Source organism: Leptosomus discolor, chromosome Z, assembly GCF_034619465.1.
Source record: "Leptosomus discolor isolate bLepDis1 chromosome Z, bLepDis1.hap2, whole genome shotgun sequence".
Classification (NCBI taxonomy): Eukaryota; Metazoa; Chordata; class Aves; order Leptosomiformes; family Leptosomidae; genus Leptosomus; species Leptosomus discolor.
The window spans coordinates 24,782,329-24,809,892 of NC_141419.1; the positions used below are offsets into that span (position 1 = coordinate 24,782,329).

The 27,564-nt window shown below is 39.0% G+C and overlaps 1 protein-coding gene across 1 annotated transcript in view; it reads left to right on the forward strand.

Annotated features, from left to right (window-relative positions):
* Window positions 1–1,728: 1,728 nt before the first annotated feature.
* Window positions 1,729–27,564, forward strand: part of COMMD10 (COMM domain containing 10) — a 114,012-nt gene continuing 88,176 nt past the window's right edge. The window contains exons 1-5 of the mRNA XM_086479755.1: window positions 1,729–1,760; window positions 1,968–2,058; window positions 4,295–4,405; window positions 5,950–6,105; window positions 25,020–25,130. Of these exons, the coding sequence (XP_086335881.1) occupies window positions 1,729–1,760; window positions 1,968–2,058; window positions 4,295–4,405; window positions 5,950–6,105; window positions 25,020–25,130 (501 nt within the window). The remainder of the gene's footprint in view (window positions 1,761–1,967; window positions 2,059–4,294; window positions 4,406–5,949; window positions 6,106–25,019; window positions 25,131–27,564) is intronic.

The following is a 27,564-nucleotide window of genomic DNA, read 5'->3' on the forward strand; positions in this document are numbered from 1 at the left end:
ATGGATGCAAGTACAAAACATTAATAAATGAATGGATGTATAAGTAGTCAGAAATTTTTATTCTTTTTTAGGTACAGAAAAGGTATTAGAAAACCTTTTAATTGTGCACTTGACAGCACCTTGTCGGGTTAGATTCATTATTTATTATTTCCATCTGTGTGCTCTCTTCCCTGTCTTTCTTCACTGAGGCTTTGAACACAAGACTCATACAGGCTGGAAAAAGCCTCCAGAGGTCTCAAGTCAAACCTCCCGTGTGAAGCAGGTCCAGCTGGAGCAGGTTGCTCAGGATCCCGTCCAGTTGAATTTTGAATGTTCACTGTTTTCATTATTCATTTTTTAATATTTATTTGATGCAGCAAAGCGTGAAAGAAAACACTTTAAAATAGGTCCATTTGATTACAAAACCAGAGAACTGGCAGCAAACTCAAGTGGCACATCCAATACCTATATCAGCTGGAACTTTTAAAATAAGTAAGCAATTTTACAGCCGCCCTTGCTCATTTTGACTGAACAAACTTTATAAAATTCTGACTCTTGGGGTAGGTTTCCTAAAAAAAGGAGATATATTATTTCAGCGTGGAGTGAAACACTAATTTTTCCTTTCCAGTCAAACAAATTTATTGCAAGAATAGTCTTTTTTTTTTTTTTTTAAGAAAGTACAGAAAAAGAGATTAAATAGTTGAATGTAATTATATTTCACCCTAGAACAATAACTTGCAAAATGCAGCTGCCTTTCATAACAGCAACTATGAGTCCAACTTCTGGTATGAGGTATAGTACGAATATTAGTGTCTCAGCCAGGAATATTCTGCTTTAGAATTCCCACTGGTGTATGGCCAGGTTTGTCCCTCTTTTTTCCTTTTCCTTAAGTTGATTTCTTAAGAATGAACTTAAGTTGTTCTTAAGGTCTAGTCTGTTGAAAACAACGTTATCTTTTCAAATGTCCTGGCTGAAATCCTGGTCCTATTGAAGTTAGTAACTAAATTCCCCTCACTTCAGCAGAGGCAAGATTTCAGTGTATATGTTTATAAAACACTTCTTTACAGTATCTCAGAAGTTTCCAGTGTTTTTCCCCCTGCCTGAGCCTACCATACACCTAACCCTTCTGGCCGCATCTTATGAAGCTTTACAGTCACTTTCAGAAGTCTTCTGCAGATTTTTAGTGTTTTCAGTTAGCTTCCTAGGCAAACAAGGTTTACACAGGCATGCTGCCTGTTTCTCTGTTTGTTTGTCCCATTGTCTTTTAGCCCATTTTTCAATTTCAGCCAAATCTGGTGGAAGCTAGAAGTCTGACAGACATTACACCCGTTCAAGGTAATATCCATGGAGGAGAAATACCCAATTCAGTGGTACCAGCTACCGCATGGGAACGAAAAGGCTCTATGGGACCTGGGGGTGCTGAGGAGTCTCACACAACCCACATTTCAGCGGTGTGATACAAATGCGAGCACTGGCATGACAATAGGGGAAAACGTGCCCCCCCGGTTGATTCTGCTAGGCAGCAGTGCCTCCTCAAAACGGTTCAGCCCGAGGACTTCAGCCCCTCACCGCTCCCCCCAAGGCCCGAAGGCCGCCGCATGTTTCCCCTGCCTTCCCCCGGGACTGTGCGAGGGGGGCCGGGGCCCCCAGGGAGCGGAGACACAACCGCTACACGGCCCGTGGCCGGGCGGGGCGGCGGGGCTTGGCCCCGCCGGGCTGCCGTCGGGGGGCGGGGCCGCAGCGGCAGACATGGCGGCGCTCGTCGTGCCGGAGAGTGACAGGTACTGGCTGCTTCGGCGGTAGCGCCTCTCCCGCCTTTGCCCGCGCTGACCGGCCGCAGCAGGGCAGGGCAAAGCAGAGCAGAGCGGGACGGGACGGGACGGGACGGGTCGGGTCGGATCGGGTCGGGTCGGGGGCAGGGCCTCGCCGCGGGGCCGGGGCGCGGCGGGGACTGGGGCCCCCTGACCGGCTCCTCTCCTTCCGCGCAGCATTCGCCGGGCTGTGTCGCTGCTCAACGCCGTGGACGCCGGCCGGTTCCCGCGGCTGCTGTCCCGCCTTCTCCAGAAGCTGCACCTGAAGGTTGGCGGGGCGGGCGGCGGGGCGGGGGGAGCGCTCTGGGCCGCGTTCGGCAGGCGGCGGAAGCGCGGGTATCGCCTGTGCGGGAGCGGCGTTGGGCCGCCGCGGGCCGGGCCGGGGCTCAGCCGGGCCCTGCTGGCGCTTTGGTGCCGCTGCGGCCGCAGGAGCGGGTCAGCGATGCGCGGTGCCGGTGTACTCGAAGTACAGCGACCGTCCGAGTCCCGCTTCTGTCTCCCTGCCCGCCCTTCCGCCGCGTCCTGGGCAGCGCGGGCAGCTTGGCCTTCCCTGCGGCGGGGCGGGAGGGGAGCGGAGCCCGGCCGGCAGGAGCCGCGTCGCTCCTCTGGCCAAGTGCCACGTAGTCGTATTTTGGGGACAGTTCCGGCACTGTTTTGCTAAGGGACGATTACTCCCCGCCCCCCCCCTCCCCCCTTTTTTTTTTTTTTTTAAGTAGTTTTGATATTAATTTCATTAGTCACTACCTCTCAGAACTGTCTCAGAGGAGATGCAAGTTCTTGGCTTTTTGCACAAGCTCTGCTCTTGCCCTCACAAGGGAAACACTAAATGCTTTTTTTTTTTTTCCATTTTTGTATGTCCATCAGCCAAAGCCATCTGTGGAATTGAAGTTAAAAATAAAGTCCATAACTTTAAGTGAATATTTTTGTCATCTTTACGGAAGGGTTTTGTTTTGTTTTTTTAATTGCAGAATAAATAAAAAAATAAAGAAATAAAATCAGCAGTCAATTTTGTCACACAGCACCGAAAAGTCAAATGGAGACTAAATCTAACTTTGGGAATAAATATTGCAGGGGAAACTGTAAGATAAATGCTAAACCAGAAATTATTTTGTTGAGTTTCTTTATCTTTCAGTGTCAGATTTTCTTTATTCCCTTGTTTAGAAAAATACAAAAAGAAATGCAGAATTAATTTTCTATACGCGTATATATACACAAACTAAATTGTAAAATTTTACAAGTTAACAGCATGGATAGAAAATACAGATTTATTAAAGGTCATAATTATGAGACTATAAGAATTGTTTTGATTATTTGATTCAATTACTGATTTTCCTACCGAAATTACTAGCTTGAAATGCTGCTGTTATTGCAGAGGGTTTTCTCAATTGTTTTGCATAGATACTAAGTCATTGGTAACTGGAAAGTCACCAACCTTTCTTTTTTTTCCATTGGTTTGGATTTTTTTTACTACTCAATAGCAGTTTAGTAGCTCATCACCGTTTTAATCAACGTTTACGTGAGCTGGAGTAGTCTTTTTAATTTAGCCCACTCGGTCAGTCTTGTGAATCGCTTTGTCGGCCTTTCCAAAGTATCTGACTAGGGCATGTTAAATTGCTGGAAACTTTAAACTTACTTGCCTTAACGAAGCAGGTACTCGGGGCTTCACGTTTCCTTCTAGCAGCTAATGATTCAAATAATATTTCCATTTCGATACTTGTGTTACAAACATGGTGATCATTGAACTTCTTGTGTAATTGCTTCATTTTGTTTATTATGACAGCTGAATTGTTTCTTTCATGTAGCTTTGCACTTTTGGATTGCTAAGTGGTCTAAATAGGGTGTTTTGATGTCTGTAGCGTAGATGTGTTAGTAATTACATTTTGAAAGATGGCAGTATCTGCATTGAAATTACTATTCAATTTGCTGTGGTATAACAAATAATAACGGCTGTATTTGAAAGTGCAGCACGTTCTCAGTAATCTTCAGTAATACATTAGGCTGTAGATTCAAATCTGACTGTGAAAATAAGCATACATGAGACCTGTATTTCCTTTGTAGGAAGAGTATCCAGGGTGGAAGAAGTGTGTGTAACTAACTTCACAACAGTTTTGCCTTCTGTTTTCTTTGGGGTCTAGTTCAAGTAATGCACTTTGTACTTTTCTTATTTTTATTTATAAAAGGTTATTGGAGATGATCTGATGGTTGAAAGAAAAATGTTTATTTAGTGCCTCTTAGGTGCAAAGAGAAGGCATTTTCTTGTGATGTATTTCAAGTAATCCTGGTATCTTCTTCTCATGTGATACTGTTGACTTTTAATTTTTATTTTCAGTGAGAGGAGTTGCATTGTATTTTTCTGTTGGAAAAGAGCTTTGCTTTGTTACTTCTATTTAGAAACAGGCAGAAAGCCACAATATTTATAGAAATTGGGAGAAAGTTTTTGTTTTGATGAATGAATGTTCTTGGTTGCTAAATGGAATGTCAGGACAACCATTTTTGTGCTTCAGGCTGAAAGTAGCTTCAGTGAAGAAGAGGAGGAAAAACTTCAAATAGCTTTTTCGCTGGAGAAGCAGGATCTTCATCTAGTTCTTGAAACTATATCATTCATTTTGGAACAGGTACCTTGTTTTTATCATTATGAATTGGTAAATGTATTTTTTTATCCAATTGTACATTTCAAAATGTAAAAGTCAAGTTAAAAAGGAATTAGTGAAAATGTAGCGTATTATGTATGTTTTGGGTGTGTGATTTTATTGCTTTGTTTGCATACCTTCCTGATTTTGATTGGACTCGTTGCATTTGTGGAGTGAGTTTCCAGCTAATGTAAATATAGATGGTGGGAGCGAGCTCGGCATGACTCTGAGAGAAGTGTTGATAATTGAGATGTAGTCTTTCCTTTTATTTATCGTAAGCAAGCCAGATATGCATTTTAATTCCTGCAAAGAAAATGTTAGATGGTGTTGTTGAGCACTGCTTAAATCACGACGTGTCACTTAAGGAAAACTGTTGTGCACAACAGCAGTCTGTGCTTGGGTGAACAGATGCACCTGATGTGGTTCTAGTATAGAATCATAAAATCATAGACTCATTTTGGTTGGAAAAGACCTTTAAGATGATCAGTTCCAATCATTATCCTAACACTACCAAGCCCCCCACTAAACCATGTCCCTAAGCACCACATCTACATGTCTTTTGAACACCTCCAAGGATGGTGCCTCCACCACCTCCCTGGGCAACCTGTTCCAATGTCTTAACCGCTTTCAGTAAAGAAATTTTTCCCAATATACAATCTTAAGTCTCCCCTGGCACAGCTTGAGACCATTCATCTTGTCCTGTGATTAGTGACTTGGGAGAAGAGACCAACACCAGCCTCACTACAACTTCCTTTTAGGCAGTTGTAGAGAGCAATAAGATCTCACCTCAGCCTCCTCTTCTCCAGGCTAAACAATCCCAGTTCCTTCAGGTGCTCCTCATAAGACCTGTTTTCCAGACCCCTCACCAGCTTTGTTGCCGTATCTGAAAGGGTCAGTATTTGAATGAGTAGGTGACTGCCTGATGTAGAGCTAAATATCTTATAAACAGAGAAGGTTTTCTGGTTGTTCTATCTGCCACTACTCAGGCTGGGAAGCCAATGTATTGCCAAGTAAATATGGTAACTTCCTTAGAAATTGTCATAGCTATGATGTTACCTATCCATTTCATGCAAGTGTAGCCTGTGCAGAGGGCATGCGTGCTGATAGTCTCTTGTGGGATTTGAATCTTGTCCTGTCTTACACATGTTAGTTTTAGAAAAGTTGTCCTTTCTTCGTGGTCATAATTGACTTCAGAGCCCAGAGTTTTTCCAGTGATAGCTGCTTCGGCGTTATGTACAGTGGAAACATATACATATACTCAGATCTAGCTTGTATATACTTTTTTTCATAGTTAGTCTATCTTGAGAAGAGTCATTTGTAATACTGCATTTTGAGATAGAAATCATCCAGATAGTTACACTTTTCTATTTTCTCAGTCAGAGGATTAAGATGAACAGGGTGCTTGCAGTCCTGTAGTGGAGTTGCTAGTAAAAATCTTATCTGAACATGGTGGCCATCTGTGGTAGAATATATCTGGCACAGCTTGTAGAGCAGTACTCAACAACAGCAGTTATTTTTCCTTTTAACAGGCCGTCTATCATAATTTGAAGCCTGCTTCATTGCAACAACAGCTGCAAAGCATTCACCTGGATCAAGACAAAGCTGAAGCATTTGCCAGTGCGTGGGTGGCTGCAGGTCAAGATACAATTGAAAAGTTCAGGCAGAGGGTTTTGACCCCTCAGAAGGTAACACTTTTTTTCTGAGAGAGAATAAAGCTGTGTAGGTTTGTTTTAAAGGAAGGATTTCAATCTTATGACGAGCCAAGGTACTGGAATTTAAAAAGGGTACTTACTAGGTAGTAGATAAATGTGATTTGGGCACTGGAGTCCCATTGTCTTAAAGACATGTTACATGTTAGCTGAGCTTCTGTAACCTTTGGAACCTGACTGTATGTGAACTGTTAGCCATGTAAAGTAATGTGGCCTGCATACCATAGGGAGGTGTTTGTGAGCATGCTTTAAAGTAGGGCAAGGCTAGAGTGTGCTCATGAACACCTGTAGTGGTTTAGCTCATCAGCCTGTTGATTCTCTGTACTTAAAGTGTATCTAGCTTTAATTTTGTAAGCTGCTTGGATGGTGCATTTTGTGGGATACCATGATTTTGAGATACTTTTCTGTGATGGCATAATAATCTTGTTTCATGTGTGCCTGTTACCACTTCAGTATGAGCTGTGGAAGTCTCATTGGCATAAATGTCTACATCTAAGAGAAGGTATGACAGTGTCCTTCTGTTGATTCGGGATAAGCCTTCAGCTGCATTAGAAGATGTATACAGGACACATCAGTGTCACCCAGGATCAAATGGTTCAAAAGAATTGTGGAACGCTGCCCCATTCTTCATGCTTTATTTTTATCATTGCTATATATCTTGTTGGGATAAGATTCAGTTTGTTACTTTATGATTTGGTCAGTAAAATATACATAGAAAATAAATTTTATATGTAAGGTACACAATACACTGATAGAAATAGAACAACATCATTTATACTAGCAGGTTTACACCTGAATAAACCTAGAATTTTATTTAGGTGTAAAATGTACATTTTGAGAAGACGAGGTATGTTTGTGGAGGTATTCAGAATTGCATCACAGATGATTTTTCCAAAGAATTTAAACTTGATCTTTTGTAAAACTGAGTAACTTTAGACAACAAACTTGTAGAATTTTCATGTGCAAAATTATAATGAACCTAACCAAGCCAATGACTGATAAGGTAAGTATGCAAAAAAAAAAAATAATAATTGAGTTAAACAGTATATTTTGGGCTTCTGTCTTCTTGTGATAATATTTACTAATGCTAAGCATACAAGTCCCAAAGTTTAAATGGTCAGCAATACAGTGACTCTGTAGGCGAGTGTGACTATCCATTGGAGGAGGTGAGTAATTTGAAAAGAAAGTAAAATCACGGAGGGTTACAAGGCTAACTTTTCAGAATACAGCATATATGTACAGAATGGAAGGCAGTTCTGAAGATACACTACAAAGTAGCTGTCTGAGAACTTTTTCAGCCTATACACTAATATGTATTTTACTGCTCAGTCCTCAGCATATGAGAAAAGAATAAAGCCACCTTTGATCCTCTTTTATTTGGAGCATGTATCGTACACACCTGTGGTCCTTCTGTGACCTACTTTGGGGATGACATTGCTCTGTTTCTTGTCTGTAGTTTTGTGAGCCCTGCAACATACTTTTGTGTGTTACAGTTTTGGAGATGCTTTGTGACTTCACCATGATCTCCTATAATGGAATAGTGTTTTGCTGGTGTGTTAGATCTCATACTAAGCAGTTTTAAACTGTTGTTTGTAGTTAAGCTTGCCGAACAGCAACTGCCAAAATACTGTAGTGCACCATACTTGTTTTTTAGCATGAAAGCAGGTTTAAATATAGGTGTATGCTTAAATCATCATTTCACCCCCCTTTTTTCTTTTCCTAGCCTAGATGACAAGTTGAGTATCAGTTTGAGTGGGAGTGTAGTCTCTAAGGTGTAATTTGAGCTTGAATTTGAATTTACTTTCTCTGTTTTGAAAACATCTTAATCCTGCAGACTTGAGTTGAATGAAAAACTTGAGGTTCAAGAGAACTTTCCTTAATGCAAAGCCTCAATTCACAGAACAAATTGCTAAACAAAGTATTTATTCTGCTAACAAAGCACACAGAGGTGAAATATTTTAAAAAATTGCATGGAATAGTGGAAGAAGAACTTGCCATCTCCTTATAATCTTATGAATCTCCTTGTAATGTCTTGTAAATGCAGTAGATGACTGTGTGATCCCTTCATCATTCCCTTCTATATTGTGTAAGTAATTGTGTATCAGCACATATTTGCTGCATTATCTTTCTATACCTTGAGAAATGGCCAAAACATTCTCTTACTTGTGATACATTGTTACAGCAGCCCACTTGCTGTAAACTTTCATCAACAGCTTGAATTAAAGTTAGAATCCTGAAAAATACTTAGACCAAAGTGCTGTCTTGTTAGATTAGATTTACAATTTAGATTTTTGGATTGGTTTAGAGATTATATTAGCTTTTTTCTTTGAAAAAAGAGATACGTATCCAATTATTAATACTTTCTGCAGCATGTATATACAGGTATAACATTTAAAACAGTTGACCCTGTAAATGTGTCCTCAGTATAGGTGCTGCTTTCATGGCTGTGTGTAAGTTAATGATTTGTGCTATTCACTTCTCTCACAGAAACAGTATTAGGTACATAAAAATAACGTGACTGTTCTGTTGTGATAATTGTCAGAAACATAACCATAGGATGGTTGAGGTTAGAAGGGACCTCTGGAGGTTATCTGGTCCAGCCTCTCTGCTCAAGCAGGGCCACCTAGAGTCAGTTGCCTAAGACTGTGTCCAGACAGTGTTTGAACATCCCAGAGGGTGGAGACTCTACCACCTTCCTGGGCAACCTGTGCCAGTACTCGGTCACCCTCAAAGTGCAGAAGTGTTTTCCTGTGTTCAGGCAGAGCCTCCTGTGTTTCAGTTTGTGCCCATTGGCTCTTGTTCTGTCACTGGGCACTCCTGTAAAGACCCTGGCTCCATCCTCCTTGCAGCCTCCTTCAGGTATTTGTATACATTTAACGAGGTCCTCCTGAGCCTTCTCTTCTCCAGGCTGAAGAGTCCCAGTTTTCTCAGCCTCTCCTTGCAGGAGAGGAGCTCCAGTCCCTTCATCATCTTTATGGCCCTTTCCTGGACTCTCCAGTATGTCCATGTCTCTCTTGTACTGGAGAGCCCAGAACTGGTAATACTATTCCAGATTTGGCCTTACTGTTGCTGAGTAGAAGGGAAAGAACACCTCCCTCAGTCTGCTGGCGATAACACCTCCTAAATGCAGCCCAGGATACCATTAGCTGTCTTTGCTGCTAGGGCACATTGTTGGCTTGTGCTCAACTTGGTGTCCAGCATGACCCCCAAGTTTTTCTTTATCAAAGCTGCTTTCAAGTTTGGTGGCCCCCAGCATATACTGATGTCTGGGGTGGTTATTCCCCAGATACAGGACTTTGCACTTATCCATGTTGAACTTCATGAGGTTCTTGTTAGTACATTTCTCCAGCCTGTCCAGGTCCCTCTGGATGGCAGCACAACTCTCTGGTGTATCAGCTGTTCCTCTGTTTTGTGACATCTGCAAATTTGTGGAAGGAAGAAACTAATGTGAATAAGGTATGATAAGGGCTTGCCTGGAATATTAATACTTTATATGGTGACTTTATAACAAAGGTCTCCCTCAAGAGCCTGGACTGGGACCAACACTGTTTAATGTCTTCATCAATGACATAGTGGCAGTCAGTACACCCTCAGCAAGTTTGTGGATGACACCAAGCTCAGTGGTGCAGTTGATTTGCTAGAGAGGCAGGATGCCATCCAGAGGGACCTTGACAACCTTGGGGAGTGGGCCCATGTGATCCTCATGAAGTTCAGCAAGGTCAGGTCCAAGATCCTGCTCCTGGCTTGGGGCAATCCCTGGTATCACTACAGACTTGGGGATAAATGGATGGAGAGCAGACCTGCAGGGAAGGACTTGGGGATACTGGTGGATGAAATATTGGACATGAGCTGGCACTGTGCACTTGCAGCCCGGAAAGCCAACCGCATCCTGGGCTGCATCAAAAGCAGCGTGGCCAGCAGGTTGAGGGAGGTGACTCTCCCCCTCTACTCTGCTCTGGGGAGACCCCACCTGCAGTGCTGCCTCCAGCTCTGGGGGCCCCAGCACAAGAAAAACATGGACCTGCTTGAGCGGATCCAGAGGAGGGTCATGAAAATGATGCAAGGGCTGGAGCACCTCCCCTGTGAGGACAGGCCGAGAGAGTTGGAGTTGTTCAGCCTGGAGAAGAGAGGGCTCCAGAAAGACCTTGTTGTGGCCTTTCAATACTTAGAGGGGGCTTATAAGACAGAGAGGGAGAGAGACTTTTTAGCAGGGTCTGTAGTGACAGAACAAGGGGCAATGATTTTGAACTGAAGGAGGATAGGTTTAGGTTGGATATAAGGAAGAAATCTTTTACAGTGAGGGTGGTGAGACACTGGAATAGGTTGCCCAGAGAAGCTGTGGATGCCCCATCATTGGAAGTTCAAGGTCAGGTTGGACGGGGCTTTGAGCAATGTGCTCTAGTGACAGATGTCCCTATGCCTATGGCAGGGAGGTTGGACTAAGTGATCTCCAAAGGTCCCTTCCAATCCAAACCATTATATGATTCTATGAATACAGAGTTTTACCTGTTAATGCTCTTTCAAAAATATGTATGGACTTTTTTGTTGTCACTGCATTTTGGTAGGGGCTTTTACTGACCTGTTCAGGTGGTGTGCAGGATGACATATTAATTTAGAATTCAGAGTATGTGTGAATATTGTACACTTTTGCTTGCCATGTGCTTTTCTGTACAGTTACCAACTCTGAATTTTCTTTATAATGGCTTTAGTGGGTGTTTCCATAGGATTGCTCATCTGGATCTGAGTGCAGAATCAGGGTTGTGGTTAGTATTACTGAGATCTTGATGGTTCTGTTCCAGCATGAGACAGTGTTCAGGGCAACTGTGTGCAAGATAGTTTGCAATGTAATTAAGAAAAATTTAATCAGAATGTTATTTTCATTTTAAAGTGTTTTGCTAAAATCCAAATGGCAAATAATTCTGAGTCTCTCCTGGCATCTTAGAAGTTGTGTATTTTGAAAGTACTGAAATGCTGTCACTAAGTCTGTTTTCTGTAGTGCACACGTTTCTGTTTTAAGAGAATATAAAATGGTCAACAGTTTTTTCTTTTTTGCATTTGGGGTTTGGTTTGCACATTGTGCAAATTGAAGGAAGAACTGCGGACTGATAAACTGATGGCCAAAACTAGTGGGTAGCTGACTGTCCAGGATTATTATTTCATAAAATTATGTAAATTTGGCTCATTGCTGTTTTTGAGGGACTAGGCCACTGCATTGTTTGGCTTGCAGCAGTGTTCAGATTAGGACTTGGACCGCTAGTTATTGTGAGATGTAATTTCTTGCAGATATTTTGCTTGTGTTGAGATGTTGTTTCTCTTAAACCAGATTCTCTCCTTGCCTGCAAGCTACAACTTCATAAAAACTAGTATTCTGGTTCTGGATCTGTCAGTTCTGTGCAAGAGATGAGGTGATAATGCGCTGGCTGATAGCTTCATTAGGGTGACAAGCCAAATTGAGTTTGTTAGAGCAACAGAACAAGTATTTCCCAGAATACTGATTAGATGAATTTTTTTGTGGTATGTTGAACACTACTTCTAACTGTTGGAGAAAAAAATGTTCTTTTTTGAATGTAGGTCTTTGAATTTTTTTGTTGCAGATTGCTTAGTTGGTAGGGCATTACTGTCTTGAGAAAAGAATGAGAAGTGAAAAACTGTAGAGTTGAACTACAGCTGTACTATTTAATAGTATTTATTTTCTTACTTCATCTTTTCATTTTTCTTCACTGGGTTGTGGGTAGTCTTCTGCACAGGGTTATTAGTTATGTATATTCTCCTGTTGCATTAATTGGTTCTTTGAATCTTTACTCATATGACAGTCCCTTTATTATATAATTTCTGCTGTATAATACAGCCCTAGTCAACTAGAGTGATAGTATTCGTATCATTTTTTTCTTTGAATGCATCCTTAAATTGGCCTCTAGAATGATAGGTCAGTGACAATATAGAATCATAGAATCATTAGGTTGGAATAGACCTCTCAGATCATAAAGTCCAACCATTGATGTAATAACACCATACCCACTAAACCGTGTCCTGAAGTGCTACATCAGCACGTTTTTTGAACACTTCCATGTATGATGACTCCACCACTTCCCTGGGCAGCCTGTTCCAATGTTTGACCCCTCTTTCAGTAAAGAAATATTTCCTAATGTCCAGTCTAAACCTCCCCTGGTGCAACTTGAGTCCATTTCCTCTTGTCCTATCACTTGTTACTTGGGAGAAGAGACCAACACTCACCTCACTACAACCTCCTTTCAGGTAGCTGTAGAGAGCAGTAAGGTCTCCCCTCAGCCTCCTTCTCCAGGCTAAACAACCCCAGTTCCCTCAGCTGCTCCTCCTAAGACCTGTTCTCCAGGCCCTTCACCAGCTTCGTTGCCCTTCTCTGGGCACCCTCCAGCACCTCAATGCCCTTCTTGTAGTGAGGGGCCCAAAACTTCACACAAGATTCGAGGTGCGCCCTCACCAGTGCCGAGTACAGGAACACGATCACCTCTCTACTCCTGCTGGCCACACTATCTCTGATACAGGCCAGGATGCTGTTGGCCACCTTGGCCACCTGGGCACAGTATTTAGGTCTTTGTTTGGTAATGTATCACTTTAGAAATCAGGACATGTATTGATCAGATTAAAAATGTATTTTTTCCTCTCTATGAAGAACCAGCTTTTAGTAGCATTCACTCTGGATTCTCATGGAAATTTTTCATCAGTTGTGTTGCCTTTCTTCCCTTCTCCCTCCCCCTGTATTATGTTCTCTGTATCTTTTTTGGTACTCTGTGTAAATCTGTTTTAAAGGCAGGTCAAGCTAAATGCCTCATAGCTTTCTTGTTTTAGAAAACTATTCAGAGTTATCTTTAAAATATATGTAACAAAAAAGATAAGAGTCCTGTGTTGCCAAGCAGGAGAGGTTTTTTTATAGCCTTCAGACAGCATTACTTAATGATGCTTGTGTGGGAATGCAACTAGTGAAATTACGTACCTAAAATTCTTGACAGAGCTGTCAATTCTGTATCTTGACTGGCTGTTTGAAGCCATATGGGAAAACCTCTGAAAGTAGTTTTCTCAGAAACTGGCCTCCTTGCTAAGGGGTATATATGTAAAGTGAATATGCTAAATTCCCTCTGCTAAATGCTGGCAAATCTACAAAAATACTCTGAAACACATGCATCCGTGGTGATTATGACAAAAAAAGAGAATTGGCATGGTATGTTTGTGTGGTATGGGGGAAAAGTTCTTTCCGATATCAGAAGAAATGCAAAATGAGGAAGAATACAACTTAAACAGAAAGAATCTTTCCATTTCTTGTTACTGTCTGATCCACTAGTCATTCTTACAGTGACAGAGAGGTCACAAAGACTGTTGTACCTATGGGCTTTGTCACAAAGAATTGTGAACCAGCATGCATTATATGGTGCCATCACAAACGGTGACAAAGCGAACGCATATGATGGAAGATGTAGTAAAACCACAGTTTTACACCTACTGAGATTTATTTTAATAGCCAGCTGTAGCACAACAGAGTCTGTTTAATCTTCCACTCACCCAGCTTTCTTAGCAGGTGTTTTAATTGATCACTATTTTGACGTACTACTTCTTGAGGATTTTTTTTTAGTAAGTTTCTTCCTGTCTTCTACCAGGAAAGAGTAAATGGTAAAGGTTGGAAGAAGGTGTATTTTGAGAATGTTTAAAAACATCTGAAACATTTGTTTTGTTCCTGCATTCAAAATAGCATCTTTTAAGGTTATAAAAGAGTACCATGCTTATCTTGTGTCACTTCCTGTGTAATAGAAACCGTAAGTTTTCTTCAATATGTAAAAGAGCTTTTGAAACAGTAGTCTGGTTGTGATTTCAAGGCTTGAAATGACAGGTAATTTCTGGGATATTTTTTATGGTTAATGAAAACATGTGCTGTATCTCTAATTAAAATCTGTCTAACTTCTTTGCGCCATTGGATCTTGTTATATAGTCTTCTGCTAGATAAAAGAGCTAGTCAGCTGTGACTTTTCCATATAAGTCCTTGTTAGACTGGTGCATATTTTTACTGTGACTGTGTCCACAAATTTCTTGGAGAGAGAGCACAACACCACTTTTGCCTTTTGCACAAAGTGAATCCCTAAGTACTAGGGTTTTCGAAACTTGAATACTGTTTCTAATGTTTCTCATACAGTCCCTTTATGTTTGCTTTCAAGCTAGCTGCTTATCAGTTAAAATACATGTAAAGATGAAAACCTGTAGTAACTTCAATTAGGGAAAAGTCTTTTGAAGTTGTTGCTTCTTAGCTCTAGTCTTGCTCTACCAATTTCATGTCATATTATTTCTTTTGTTTCCTCCCTTTTGAAGTACACTGTTACTTTTTGGTGTGTGTCTTTTCCTTTTTCAAATTCAAAGATTAAAGGTGTAAGAGGTTTTGGTTTGAATATTGAACGAAGAAGTCTGAAAGTTTGCTGAAGAGAAATAGGACTTTATCCTTGCAGACAAAAATGGGAAGTCGGGAAATTAACCATCCAGCAGACAGCCAATCTTGGATGAAGAATCTTAATTCATCTTACATAATCACCAAATAAGATGGCTTTGAGTACATAATTTGTGCAGATTTTTCTTTTAGAGTTAAATGTCAACCTCTTTCTCTTTTTTTTTTTATACACTTAATATTCAAATCCTTTCTGAGAGGTAACTGAAGTACTGTTTTTTTAGCTTGCTCCTCTTGCTTTTTATAGCGTTAATTACAACCTGAAACTCACAGTTTACAAAGCTGTTTACTGTTCCTCATTTTATTTATTTTTTTTTTTTTCTGCCTTCTAAAGTTACTGATATCGTTAGGGAAAGTTGTGGTGAGGGATCAGAGAGTTTCACAGCAAACATGATGCATTTCCTGTGCCCCTCTATCCCACTCACTTGGCTTAATCACTTGACTGGGTCTTTGGCCCAATTTATCTTCAGTCCATTGGTCTTACAGTGCTTTCTTTTGAGGCTAAGATACAAAGCCACATAAATAGTTTCTCTTTGTTTTTTAAACTTCCAGAATATTTTTCATTGGGAATTGTGTTCTATTTAGTCAGTCTTTTTACAGGATTTTCTAAATTCACTGTCTGTCTGCCTGACCGAATCCAACCCTTTCCTTGCTCTTACATTACAACTACCACTATTTTCTAGTTAGAGACAGTCATAGCATGTGGTACTACTTAAGAGCCTAGAAGATTATTCCTGTCTACTGGTGAAAAATGTAGTTACTGTTTTCCTTTTTGTTTTGTTTTGTCTGTTTGCTGATGATCTTGCAGTATCTGTGAGATTAAAGCAGAATTGGATTTGGCATTGCATCCTAGTATTTTGACTAGATAGGTAAGATCCATCCAGTGATGTTTATTTTCTTCTGACCACATGACAAAGATACATTGCGAATCTCTCATTAAGGTTGTGACAGTCCAGTCTTAAAATTTAGTAAGAGCCACTGTAGTTGACTGTGCAACCTCTGCTTGACTTGGCTATTCATATGTGTTATGACTTTCACGCTTTTTAGAAAAAAAACCCACAACCAACCCTATTATCCTGATATGGTTTTACATATAGGTGGATGTATGTAAGGTTTTATTGATAGTCACATACTGTTTTTGTGGTGCCTGCTCCAAGTCTTGGGTTTAATTGCAAGATTTGCTTAGTACTGTCAGCTGAAGATGCTGGTCATTCAATTTGTGACTCATATCTGGATAAAAATTGAGTGATACAGATTTTAAGTCTGCCATTGAAGACTGCTTTTCACTGAAACCTCAAAATGCCTCTCTAATCCATTTATAAAGTGGGGATGCTGAATTGTATTGAAGTTGAGTATGTTTGCACAGTAGGGGGACGGATTTTGAAATACTGTATACCCTCAGGTTTTTCTCTTACTATTCAAAATGTGGTAGAGGGCTGTAGTCAGAAATTTTATGCAATCAGTGTGAAAATTGAGCTGTTTCACTGCAATCTTCCTTGTCCGTGGAGCAGTCGTTACAGTGAGGGCTGCTGAAAAGAAGGTGCAACATCCAGAACTTCCTTCAAAAATATTCATGCTACTTAATACAATTGAAGTCAGTAGCAACAGTAGAGAATAGAAATCAGTGTGTTTATGCAGTCATCTCCCCTGGTACTAGAGTTTCCCATCAGTCGGAAACTGATGTTTGATCTGTGGCTTATCTTAAAGGAAACACTCTTCCTGATTACAGAATATTTCTGTGATGAAGACCCTACCTGTGATATTTGGTAAATTGTGCCTGTCACTCATTGCCTTCCTCTTTAAAATGTGCACTTTTTTCTGTGTTGATATTTGTTTGGTATATTGAGTACACTTTTGACTTCATCCTGCTATTGTCTCCTCTGCAGTAACATTCTTTTCTTAAGCAGCTAGGGAGAATTTTCAAAGGAGTTCACAGTCAGACATGTTTTGTCATCCTTCTCTTGGCTTCTTACCTAAACTATTTTCATCATCACAACAGGAAAATATGACATTTCCATATCTAATTTGGAGTTTTGATTCTGCAATGCTGAGTTTGCTGATGAAGAGCAGAATTGGCATCTTAGGCTGTAAATTTTTGAGAGCTGACAATAGTTTGCTCCGGTTTTATGTTGGTGTGACTACACAAGTTTGAAGTTAGTGTGTTGAAGACCAGTGTTTTTCTTAACATGTAATACACCTTTAGTCCTCTCCCATCCATACAAAACTGATAGTTAATTTATTAAAACCATATATATGTATTGCAGTACTTTCTTTAAGTGACAGGTATTCATTTATGTAACTATGACTTAGTATATTTTGACTAATTCGATTGTCGAAAGATGAGGGGAGAAGACCGCCAAACTTTAAAACATGAGTATTCTGACCTTCTGTTTCTGCAATTAAATGAGGAGTAATTGGTCTTCAGTGGAGGGACTATAGGAGTAAATCTTTCAGGAATTAAACTGAGTGAAAGGACAGCCATACTAATTTTCCTCTACGTTATTTGGTTAGAACTGAAGTGTATTTTAAGTGAAAGATCTGCACCAGAAGAAAATTCTTAAGTTATGGATTACTTATTTCCTCAAAATATTTTGTTAGTTGGAAAACATTCTTAAATGTTTTGTCAGTGTGATATATACTATTGTAATACCTTCAGCAAAGCTTTTTCTTATGTTATCTTTCATATCCCATTATCTCTCACTTCACTAACAAATGACAGTAATACTATGAATGTCTTAAATGACATAAATAGCTCTTTCAGGTTATTCCAGGAAATGTTTTCATCTTTAAAGTTGGACTATGCCTCTCAAATTAGAGGGAAAAATACCTGAAATGGGTGAGTTAGTATTTGATTAAAAAGACAAAGTTCTGATTTCATTTGTTAGAACAGGATTTATTTTTTCTCTTTCTGTTATTCTTGCCTTTGGCGGCGGATAGGTTCTGATTGAAGGTGCAAGTGGGAAGAGACACAGAGTTGTTGATTTTCCCTATTACTGCAAGTAGCCACATCATATAGTGCACCTTCTGAATTTATCAGGCTCCATCTTTAAAGTATGTAATAGTTTTTGCTCACACTGGTGCTATTCAAGAGTAGTTCTTGGACCTTATTTCTCCAGCTATCAAATTACTTCCTCAAGAATGGGCTGACTGCTGGGTTTTTATCCCCCTATTATGCACTCTTCTATAGTGTTAGTTATTCACTGTTAATACTATAATAGTAGAAGTTTAGACTTTGGAATCTTAAGTGTTCAGTATTTTCTTTACACTGTGAATTAAAGTAGCCTTTTAACTAAGACATTAAGTAGCCTTTTAACTCCAACGTTGGTGTAATGAAGGTAAACTCTTCTAAGGGTAGCTGCTGTGTGTAAGCTGATACAGTGGTCTTACAGATATACCACATTTGGTAGAAACAGATGAGGAGAGTGTACCGCTGAAAAATAGTGCCATTACACTTGCATATTTTGGTTTTTTACAGAAAAAGCTTTGTAGAAACAAGTGTGTAGTTTTTTTCTCAGTATGTGAAAGGCATAATCTCATGTGCAGTAACCTTTATCACAAATACCAGATTATTATGAACTGAATGGCCACTTAAAATAAGGATTAAAGTATTTGAAAATCAAATGGGTGGGCCTGTATACCAGTGGAGCAAACTGATTTCTGTGTTACTGTAACCATCCTACTTTACCTGAAATAGTTTGCTAGTCTTCTGCCTAACAGAAGACTTATTTTCTGTGGTACCTGTAAAGCATCAGTCAGTAAGAAGTTCTTTTTGGCATTCTACTTCTATTATGCAATTTTTTAAAACCTCACAAAAATGAAGGCAATTACACTGCTACAGCCTGTCCTCAAATTAATCAGGCTGCCTGTGGAGGAAAGTAACTATAGGTGCAGTTAAACTACCCTGAAGTGGCTCTTTGAGTATTGACTCAAAGTCAGGAGACTATGATAGTCTAAACCAGCATTCTGTACCATAGGGAGCTGCTGGCAGCGAAGAATAGGGATGTCCATATTAATCAAGTCCTTCAGCACCACCAATACCACAAGAAGCAGTATTCTTAGAAGCACTCAGTTTTGTGCCAAGATTTGAATTTTCAGAAGGGATGTTAAGATTTATTTTCAGCTGTGCTCAAGTTAGTAATGTTACTAGAGGGAGGCCAGTTCAACTGAACTGATACGTGCATTATGAACTAGATGAATAAGATTTAGTATCATACCATAATTTCCTGGTATATGTTGTTGTTCTCAATATTTACAACATGTGACCTAGTTATTTTGAAGGTTATTTTACTGTTTTTTTAATTCTGACTATGGACTACAAGCTGAGTTTGCTTTAAAATTCTCATCACTCATGTTGGAAGGCTTCAACAGCACCTTAGCAACTTCAGGGTAAGGAAAACCTTTTGCTGTCTAAAAAGGCACATGTTGTTGCTTTTTAAAAGAAGACCAGACAAACTAAACCCTAACCCATTGACAATGGGAGAAGTACCCAATTGTAATAATACAATTGAAAAATTATGTTATTGTAAAGTTTATTTTTGAACATTATCAAATGTAGTGGTAATGCCGCCACTTTTTTTTGATCAGTTACATTTTGACAATACTGAAAACATTTATTGTAATAGTAGACTTCACAAATTGCTTGTGCTAGTTTGCTTATGCTATGTGTTCATTTCCCATCCAGGGCTTTCATAAGCTCTTTTCCCCCTGTACATAAAAGTACAGAACACTGCTACTAATTTAGAATTGCTTCTGAATTCTCTGCCCATCAGACTTGTCAACAAGTTCAACTCAGAAGTCTGGTTTTCTCTGACTTTTTAGACTTTAAGATGAAACTCTAATTTTGAGAACTCATATTCTTGCTCTTTGCTAAATGCTAATCAGCATTTCTCTCCCTCCTTGTAGAAATGCTTACAGTCATTTGTTTATCTGAGAGGCTAATAATGGATGGGCCAGAATCTTAAGAACCTTTCTTGTAGCCAGTTTATCTATAGTGGCTTGTTAAATCATAATTAACCTATAATGCTGATTAATTGCATTTGTCCACATGTTAGGACTCATGTATGTGTTCTGAATATAATTATTGTGAATACTACAATTTTGTATTTTAGTATTACATAGAAGTGAAGCACATAGTATTTTACTCTATTTAGGGAAAGCTAGGTGTTCTGAAAGCAGAAAATCTTGCCAAGCGAATGGAATGCAAGAATCTGAGTACATAATTAGATCTTCATAATATGTTAAATTTGAGCTGTGAAGTGATAGGCTATTTCATAACTGTCTAAATGTCAGGCAGTTATAAAAACCTCAGTTACCTTGATTTCATGTCCAAGCAGTATTTCCATACCATAATTGCAGGTTCAGTGCTTTGTTTACTCATTGTTACTTCTACTTTTTCTGAGGTCAATGTTACAGCACTTTCTAAGGGACAAATAGATGCCAAATCATGGCTTACTGATGGACAAGAAGGTGGTTTGCATGGTACTATGGTACCCTACTTGTACTGTGGTGAGAAGTAAGCTGTTTGTGCCACATCTGTGAGTTCTGAGGGCAGTAATACTGATTTTCTGTAGTTCCTGTAATGATTTGTTGTATTGTTAGATGACCTGAAAGCTTCAGCGTCTAGAATTGGGTAATTTATATGAAAATTCTGGTTTTCCATTTAAAATTAAAACAAGCTTCCAGTCTTCATGGATGTAGAGACAGACAGGAGATGTGATCTCAGTATATCACTTAAGTCAAAAATAAAAAAATATCCCTTTTCCCTGCTTTAGTGCTGAATGAGCATTTAAACCTCTTTTTCTTTCTCTTCCCTTAAACATACTGGACACTGTTCCAGAGGTTTTGGACGGCTAGAGTTGGAGGCATTAAGAAGACACTTCAGGTACTTCCATATTTTCTGAAATTCTGTTTCCACTTTCAGTTTTCCCTTTCTTCACAGTATTCCCACTTACTTTTCTTTTCTCACGTTAAGGTCCTTACCAAAACTTTTTTCAGAATGAGTTACTCAGTCACTTGGGCTCAGTTCTTGGTCTTTCAGGTTGGAGCCCTCCAACATGTGTGTTCTGGACATCCAGTCTGCTGTCACTCTCAAAGTCATAGTCCTTTGGTTTTGGGTCTGATAGACTAGTTCTTGTATAGCTAAGATAATTGTTTTCTCCTTGACGTTTTTAACCTAAATTTCTTTGCCTCAGAACATTTATTTGATTTCTCATTAAAGAATATAAGATAAATACCTTTACGTAGTTGAGAAAGGAGAAATATTTTGGTTTTTTTGACAACTAATACAGAAACTTGTCATGTTTGTCTGATTTCTTGAATTTCCTCTCAGTTTTGGTTTAATTTGTAGTAGTGTTTATGGGCAGTCAAAAATGAAGGTAAGGAACTAGTGAAAATATACAAGAAAGAGTATGTAAAAATGTAATGGGCTGTAATGAGAGAAATGGTGGATTCCGTGAATGTTAATTTTGGCTATATGAAATGCTTTATTTGGTTGAAGATAGTGCTTAAAATTCATATCAGATAAGCTGTGAAAGCTGACTTGACATTTAGTGCACATGGGCTTTTTGCAGAGGGTGACTTTCAACCAAACATTTTACCATAGTTACATTAGATTGCTGATGATTTTGTCCTAACATGTAAAATACTGCACTCCGCTATTTCGTATGGAAAGTAGTCTGGTGGACAGGACAGTGGGCATGAGTTGGAAGCTCCCATGTTTTACACCAGAGGAAGATGACTGTGGATATCATAGACTTCATCACAGACAGACCAGAGGTGGTGTATTGATGTACCTGTAATAGTGTTAGTGGTCTACAGATGAAGGGTCATACCCTGTCATATTAGGGGAACTGGCAGCTCTCTAGTGTCGATATGCCCCTGGGACAGGTGTGGATGGCCACTGAGAAGCCCTATGTTTGTAGGGGCTACAGAGCTGGTTTAGCAGGTTTAACACCTTATCTTTTCTACAGCTGGTACTGAGCTCTGGAAGGGGGAAGTGCATAGGTTCTTCCATGTCTGTTAGTCCCAGCTGTTGTGTTATCCTCTTCAGAAGCCTGAGTGGACAAAATGGACATGGCAACTGAGGATTGCAGGTGTTGTGGAAAGCTTCCTCGTATCTTCATTGCTCTGAATCATTTGCCGTAGGGTTCATGGAGCAGATCTTAAGCATTTTCATACATGCTTACTATTGCTTTTAATTGGTATCTATGCTTTTTCCTTTTATTTTTTTTCAGCTTGCACCTGTTTTTTGTTTTCTAAATGTAACCCCGAGGTTAAGTAAGTGCCAAAGATACCAATGAGAACAATGCTAGTAGTATATTTTCAACAGTATTTATTGTTGCAGTGACAAGGTAGCTTGCATGTTTCTAAACTGCTGATAAGAAATTGCAAAAAGAAGCTAGAAGTCTACAGTAACTAAAAACATGGTTTTATTTTCGTGCTAGTTATGGAGACATACTGCCCCCTGCCGCACGCCGCCCCGCCCCAATGCTTTTCAGGTAATACATGGCAGGTTCTGGCACCATATAGTCTCTCCCGACATTTTGTTTTCTATAACAAGTTTTATATCAGAAGTGAAAATAACTTCACAGTCCTTTAATTTTTTAAAAAATTGGCCCTAAAATATGTTCCACTTCGTTGCTACCAAATAGTGTGCCTTGACACAAATGCCATGCAGCAACATGTCACCACTCGCAAAAGGTTAATTGATATTTCGGGATGTTGACTGTCTTCTGAGTAAACACAACCATAGCCAAATACATGTTACATTTTTCTTTCAAGAAAATAGGTAGTCAGACCATTCTGAAGCCTTAGGCAGCATGCTGTTTGTTAATCAAAACTTGTTCTCATACAACTATATTTAAAATGGAAAAGACGTGTGAATCATACAGAAAAATAAAGTAATTTTAAGGTAAAGCAATATTAAGAAGGAGTTACGTCTGCTGTTCAGCTATAAACTCTGGCCACTATGCTGCTACATGTATTCTATTTGTTCTGAGCCCTCTGCAATATTCCTGGATGATTGTGTATTGAAAGTGAAATAGAACACATAAATTTGAATTTCTTTACTTTTGATGGTTTGTTTTTCATGCTACATGCAGTACACTGTTTAACAGCTTTAGAAAAGTCTTAAAAGTCAGGCTTCCTAGGATATTGTTCTTGTCTCTAATGTCATTGTTTTATAATCCTGGATAGGCTGGTAGCCTGTGTAAGGCTTGGTTTCTGTACTACTGTAATAAACTGTTTAAGTAACTGATAGAAAGTCCTTTCTAAATTGAGGAGTGCGGGGCTTGAACTTTGGTGACTGCAGTATGAAGAGCCACTGTATTCCAGAGCTTGCTCACTGTCTGGATGTTTGACCTTAGTGTTTAGGTGTTTTGTCAAAACTGCTGGTACTGTTTCCTGTCACCTGCTTCAGGCTGCTCCCACCGTAGTCCATAAGGCAGCATTTGAGTCCTTTTCTGTTGACCATTAGCAATTTTGATAGGGTTCTGTAACTGAACTGAATTTCTTTCTTGATCTAAAACCTGGAATAAGGGAAGGTGCTAAGATCTTTATACTCCTGAGAGAACCAGAGTTAATTTCTTTACTTAATTTTATTGAAGTTTGTGAAGAGAAAAATGTTTTCCAGCCGTGTCATTCAAGTGTAATTTGCTGGAAGATTCCAGGTACTGGCCAGCACAGGGACTTAACAGACTTGTTCATTAGTGTGATTGACTTGAGCACATGCACACAGTCCACTTTGGATTGTGCTGTACTTTTGGGTGGGATGGCCAATGCCCTATTATTTTCATCAAACAATATGTAATCAGGTTAGAGGAAATCAAAACAGAGAATTATGATTAAAAATTTATCTGCTTTTAGAATTTATAAAACTTGTCTTTTAAAGCACCTTCAGCTCATAGGCTGAAGTCACTGTTACTAAGGCTATGCCTACCACAAAATGAGCTAGATTAGTTTTACAGCATTTTAGCTGTGTCCGTTTGTATGTGTGGTTTCATTGATTTGATTAATGTGTAAACTTCCTTATTTTTACCACAGAATGAAGCCTGAATAGGGGCATTTATTGCAGATCAGCTGACAGACTGCAGGCTGACCTGCTGAAGTTCTTCCTACTGTCTTGTTCCTGTAGCTGTACACAAAGTCGGTCTGAGGCTGTCTGTATCTTTCCGTTAAGTTTGTTTGGCCTTGGCTAAACTCCTTAACCGTCTTGGGCTGGCAGTGGTGGTTAATAGATCATGATATGTAATTTCCTTTTGGTATGCTTAGTCATGTGGCTTTCAGTGTTTATTACATAATTGGTATACTATTGGTGCAATATACAAAGAAATGCAGTATAAGATACATTAATGTGTAAATGTAAATGATGTAGCTGGAATAAATTTTGGAAGTTCTGTCTTTGAGCTGTGCCCATGGAAGATGTTTCTGACATGCAGTTTCTCACCTGTCTTTCAACTAGAGATTACTGTCACTGTGGGAGACAGGGCATGTATTGGCTTCTTTGCCGTTCACAGTACAGGGCCTCTGGGATGGCTTTGTGCTGTGGATGATTTTAGCTGCATTGTTGGACTGGGAAGAGATTAACTGAGATGTGGTATGCTTTCACTTTTACCAAGTCAGCCACAATTTTTACTAGCAGAGAAGAGAGACTAGATTAAAAAGGACATGTATGCAAATTAACTTGCCAGATGGTAAGACTTTGTATTTCTATTTTTCTTTAGTCAAGAAGGCCAAGTAGGTTACTTTGTGAAAGACTTGTAGTTCTGTTCTTGCATACTTCATTTATGCATGAGGTGTACCTTGATAATGTTTGAATATAATTTTAGGTTAATGATTAAAAAGCAATTTGGAATGTGTTTTTGTGTAGTTTTCTATTAAAAATTCTGTTGCTCACATGCTTAACTGGTTTTTGGCTTTTCAGTAGCAACAATTTAAAAAGCAGCACAGAATTATTTTTGTCATTAACATCTGTATATAGCAGAACACACGTAAGTAGATCTGTTGATTAAGAAATTACCATTCTTAGCTGGTTTACCATTTATTGTTATTTTTTTTCTTTTTCCTAAAAGAAGAATAAATATGAAATAAAATTGAATCTGCAACTTTGCTGATAAACTTCCACAACAAAGGGCAAACTACCTTATTTTGCATCCTTATTTCTGTTTTATGGATTGGTTCCAGGAGATCTGAGGCATATGAAATACCTTTATTTCAGGTGGTCACAGGCAGTTTGAACTGATGAATTTGGCAAGAGAGAGAAGCAAATCTGTCTTAGAGTCCAGGAGAATTTGCAGAATGTGCGTTGTATAAAAGTGCTTAACATTTCTAGAGCCTGACCATGTTCACTGACACAGACTGTTCATAATACTGAAAGTTGACCTGAGTGCTTCTGTACCATCTGATTGTAATCTAAATTTATGTTTTATAGCTTGAAACAGTTGGATGGCAGCTTAATCTTCAAATGGCGGAGTCCATGCAAGCGAAGCTGAAGTCTCCTCGAGCTGTGCTAGAGCTGGGCGTGAGCAATGAAGATTCGAAGGTAAGAAGTACATGTCTGGCAGAGTTTGATTGAGTTATGTTGATGGCCGTATGGTCATAGTTTGGAGGCATCAGTAGGAACTCTTGCTTGTCGTTAGCCTTGCCAGTGTTTTCATTTTTATATTTCATAAAATTAATAGTGAGTGCTTGGCGTTGTGAAGTACTGATGTAATAGCATACATGTTAGGTAGACTGAGGGCTGTGATACCAGCTCTTTAGTCTGTAATGTAATAGAGAATGTAATGGAATATGGTTACTTTAGGTCTCTAAAATATCTTTGTAGATAATTTACTTGTATCACATAGCATATGATTAGTACTTCTTCTACTTTTAATGCCTACTAGCCTGCAGCCTTCTACCGTGTGTATAGTTATGTAAGATACTACTCATCACTTGCAACCTTTTTGTGCTAATGATGTATTTATATGAATGATTACATAGTATGTGAGGCCACAGAAAGCTGGTATCTGGAGGTTTTAAGGTAAAGTTCAAGGACTTATTGACTGGTTGCGTTTCAGTGCCAAAATCGACTAGTGAAGATAATTTTTTATTAATAAAATCTATATCTTTTGTTAGCTAGCATTTTAAAAATTGATTTAAATTAAACGTATGAATTGCTTTTAACCTTATTTTTTCTAATGGAAATTGGAGTCTTCTGTGGTGTCTGTCAGAATGCTTATCCATGAAAAAGTCAGTATAAAAGATTTGAGGGGAAAAAACAGAACTTAGTTGTGCTTTAGCATTGCATGTAAATCACAGTAATTTTACTAATGGGAATGGAATTTCTGATTTATGATACAATAAAAGAGAATACACAGCTTATGTTTGTGCTTCTCACCAGGACCTGCAGCAGTTGCATTTTTGCAGCAGTTCACTGCAATTTGTTGTTTTCGAAATGCAAATGCAGGAAACAGACAATATTTTATGTCCGAGCTGCATTGGGCAGCACTGCATACAGATTCAATTCTGTGGCAAAACAATTTTTAAAGAAATGAGGAAAAAATGGAACTTTCACATTGCAGAGAAAGTTCACCTCTTTCCTCTACAAACAGAATTCAGAAAGTGGATTTTTTTGATTGTTTCCTCTGTATTTCTCTTTGTGGATATAGTTAGATAACAAGATCAGAATTATTTTGCAATAATTACAAGCCTAGAATAGACTTGTAATGGACATTTAGATAGAACAGTGAAACAAGAAAAGCATACTGATGCTCTCACACTGCAGACATTAAATTTAAAAATCTGGGTTGGTGTGAAGATAACTACAGAGTTTTTTGTCTGAATGATTCCATCCTAGTACAGAATAGGTTTAAGATTGGCTAATATCTGCTTATATACTGGCAGAAGTGTTGGAGCGTAATTTCTGTGTTGTATTTTGCATCTTCATCATCTCTTTGTGCACTGTTACCTGAAAATCCTAGATTCTAGATACTTCTTTTTTTTTTCTCCCCAGACTTTTGTGTGTGACTCTTGCACAGAAATTTGGAATGAATTTAGTGTATGTGTTCTTAATGATTGTCTTCATTTCTCATGAAATATTTTAATTTCTTTTTTTAAAAATAATTCATTAATATAGTAACTTCAGTTTTTTCAGGAAAGACACCAAATGCTGTTAGAGGAGCTTTTGTGGCCTGGCTCATTAGGGGGCAGTAGCGCTCTTTGTCACACTGGCTCTTTGCTTTTTTTTTTTTTTGCTAATACTCGGCATCAGTTCTGAAGTCAGTCATTGTGGAAAGTGTTTACATTTCTAATCTGTATATAACAATAGGTGTTTATCTTGCTCATCTACAAAACTAAAGCTCCATACTGAGCAAAATAAATAAAATTGGCCATTTTTTCCATTTTTGCTAACTAAAGGTAATTGTACTAATATGGTAATGTTTACTACAACTCATGCCACTTAAAGATCATTTAAATAGTTCCTTGTCAGAAGCTGACATTTAAAATTTGTATTTAATTTATTTCTCTAGGAGAGGTAATCAGAAAACCTGTGGATACATGAACGTTATTTGTGCTTCATGAAATAAAAAGTCAGGGGATCTGCTATATGCTGTATAAATACTTACAGAGTGTATTTTGTCAGCTTCAGATGAAATGCAGAGTCCCATAGGTATTATACCATCAAAATTCAAAATTCAAAAGTAAGATGGTCTTTGGTTCTTTCAGGTGATTCAAGCTGCCAGTGACATTTGCATTGCCCAGGAAATATGCTGCTTGTGACTAGTAGTAATTGTGATCAGATCATGTGATTTTTGGTAAACTGTTTTTTACGGGGTTTTGTTACAAATGTGCCATTTGATTATACTGAGGCTTTGAATTGTGCTTGATTTGGATCTAAGAAATATTTTGCATATGCCATGAGAAGTTTTTCACCATGGGGGTGATTAAGTACAGGAATGAGTTACCTGGAGAGGTTGCAGAGTTGCCAGCCTTGG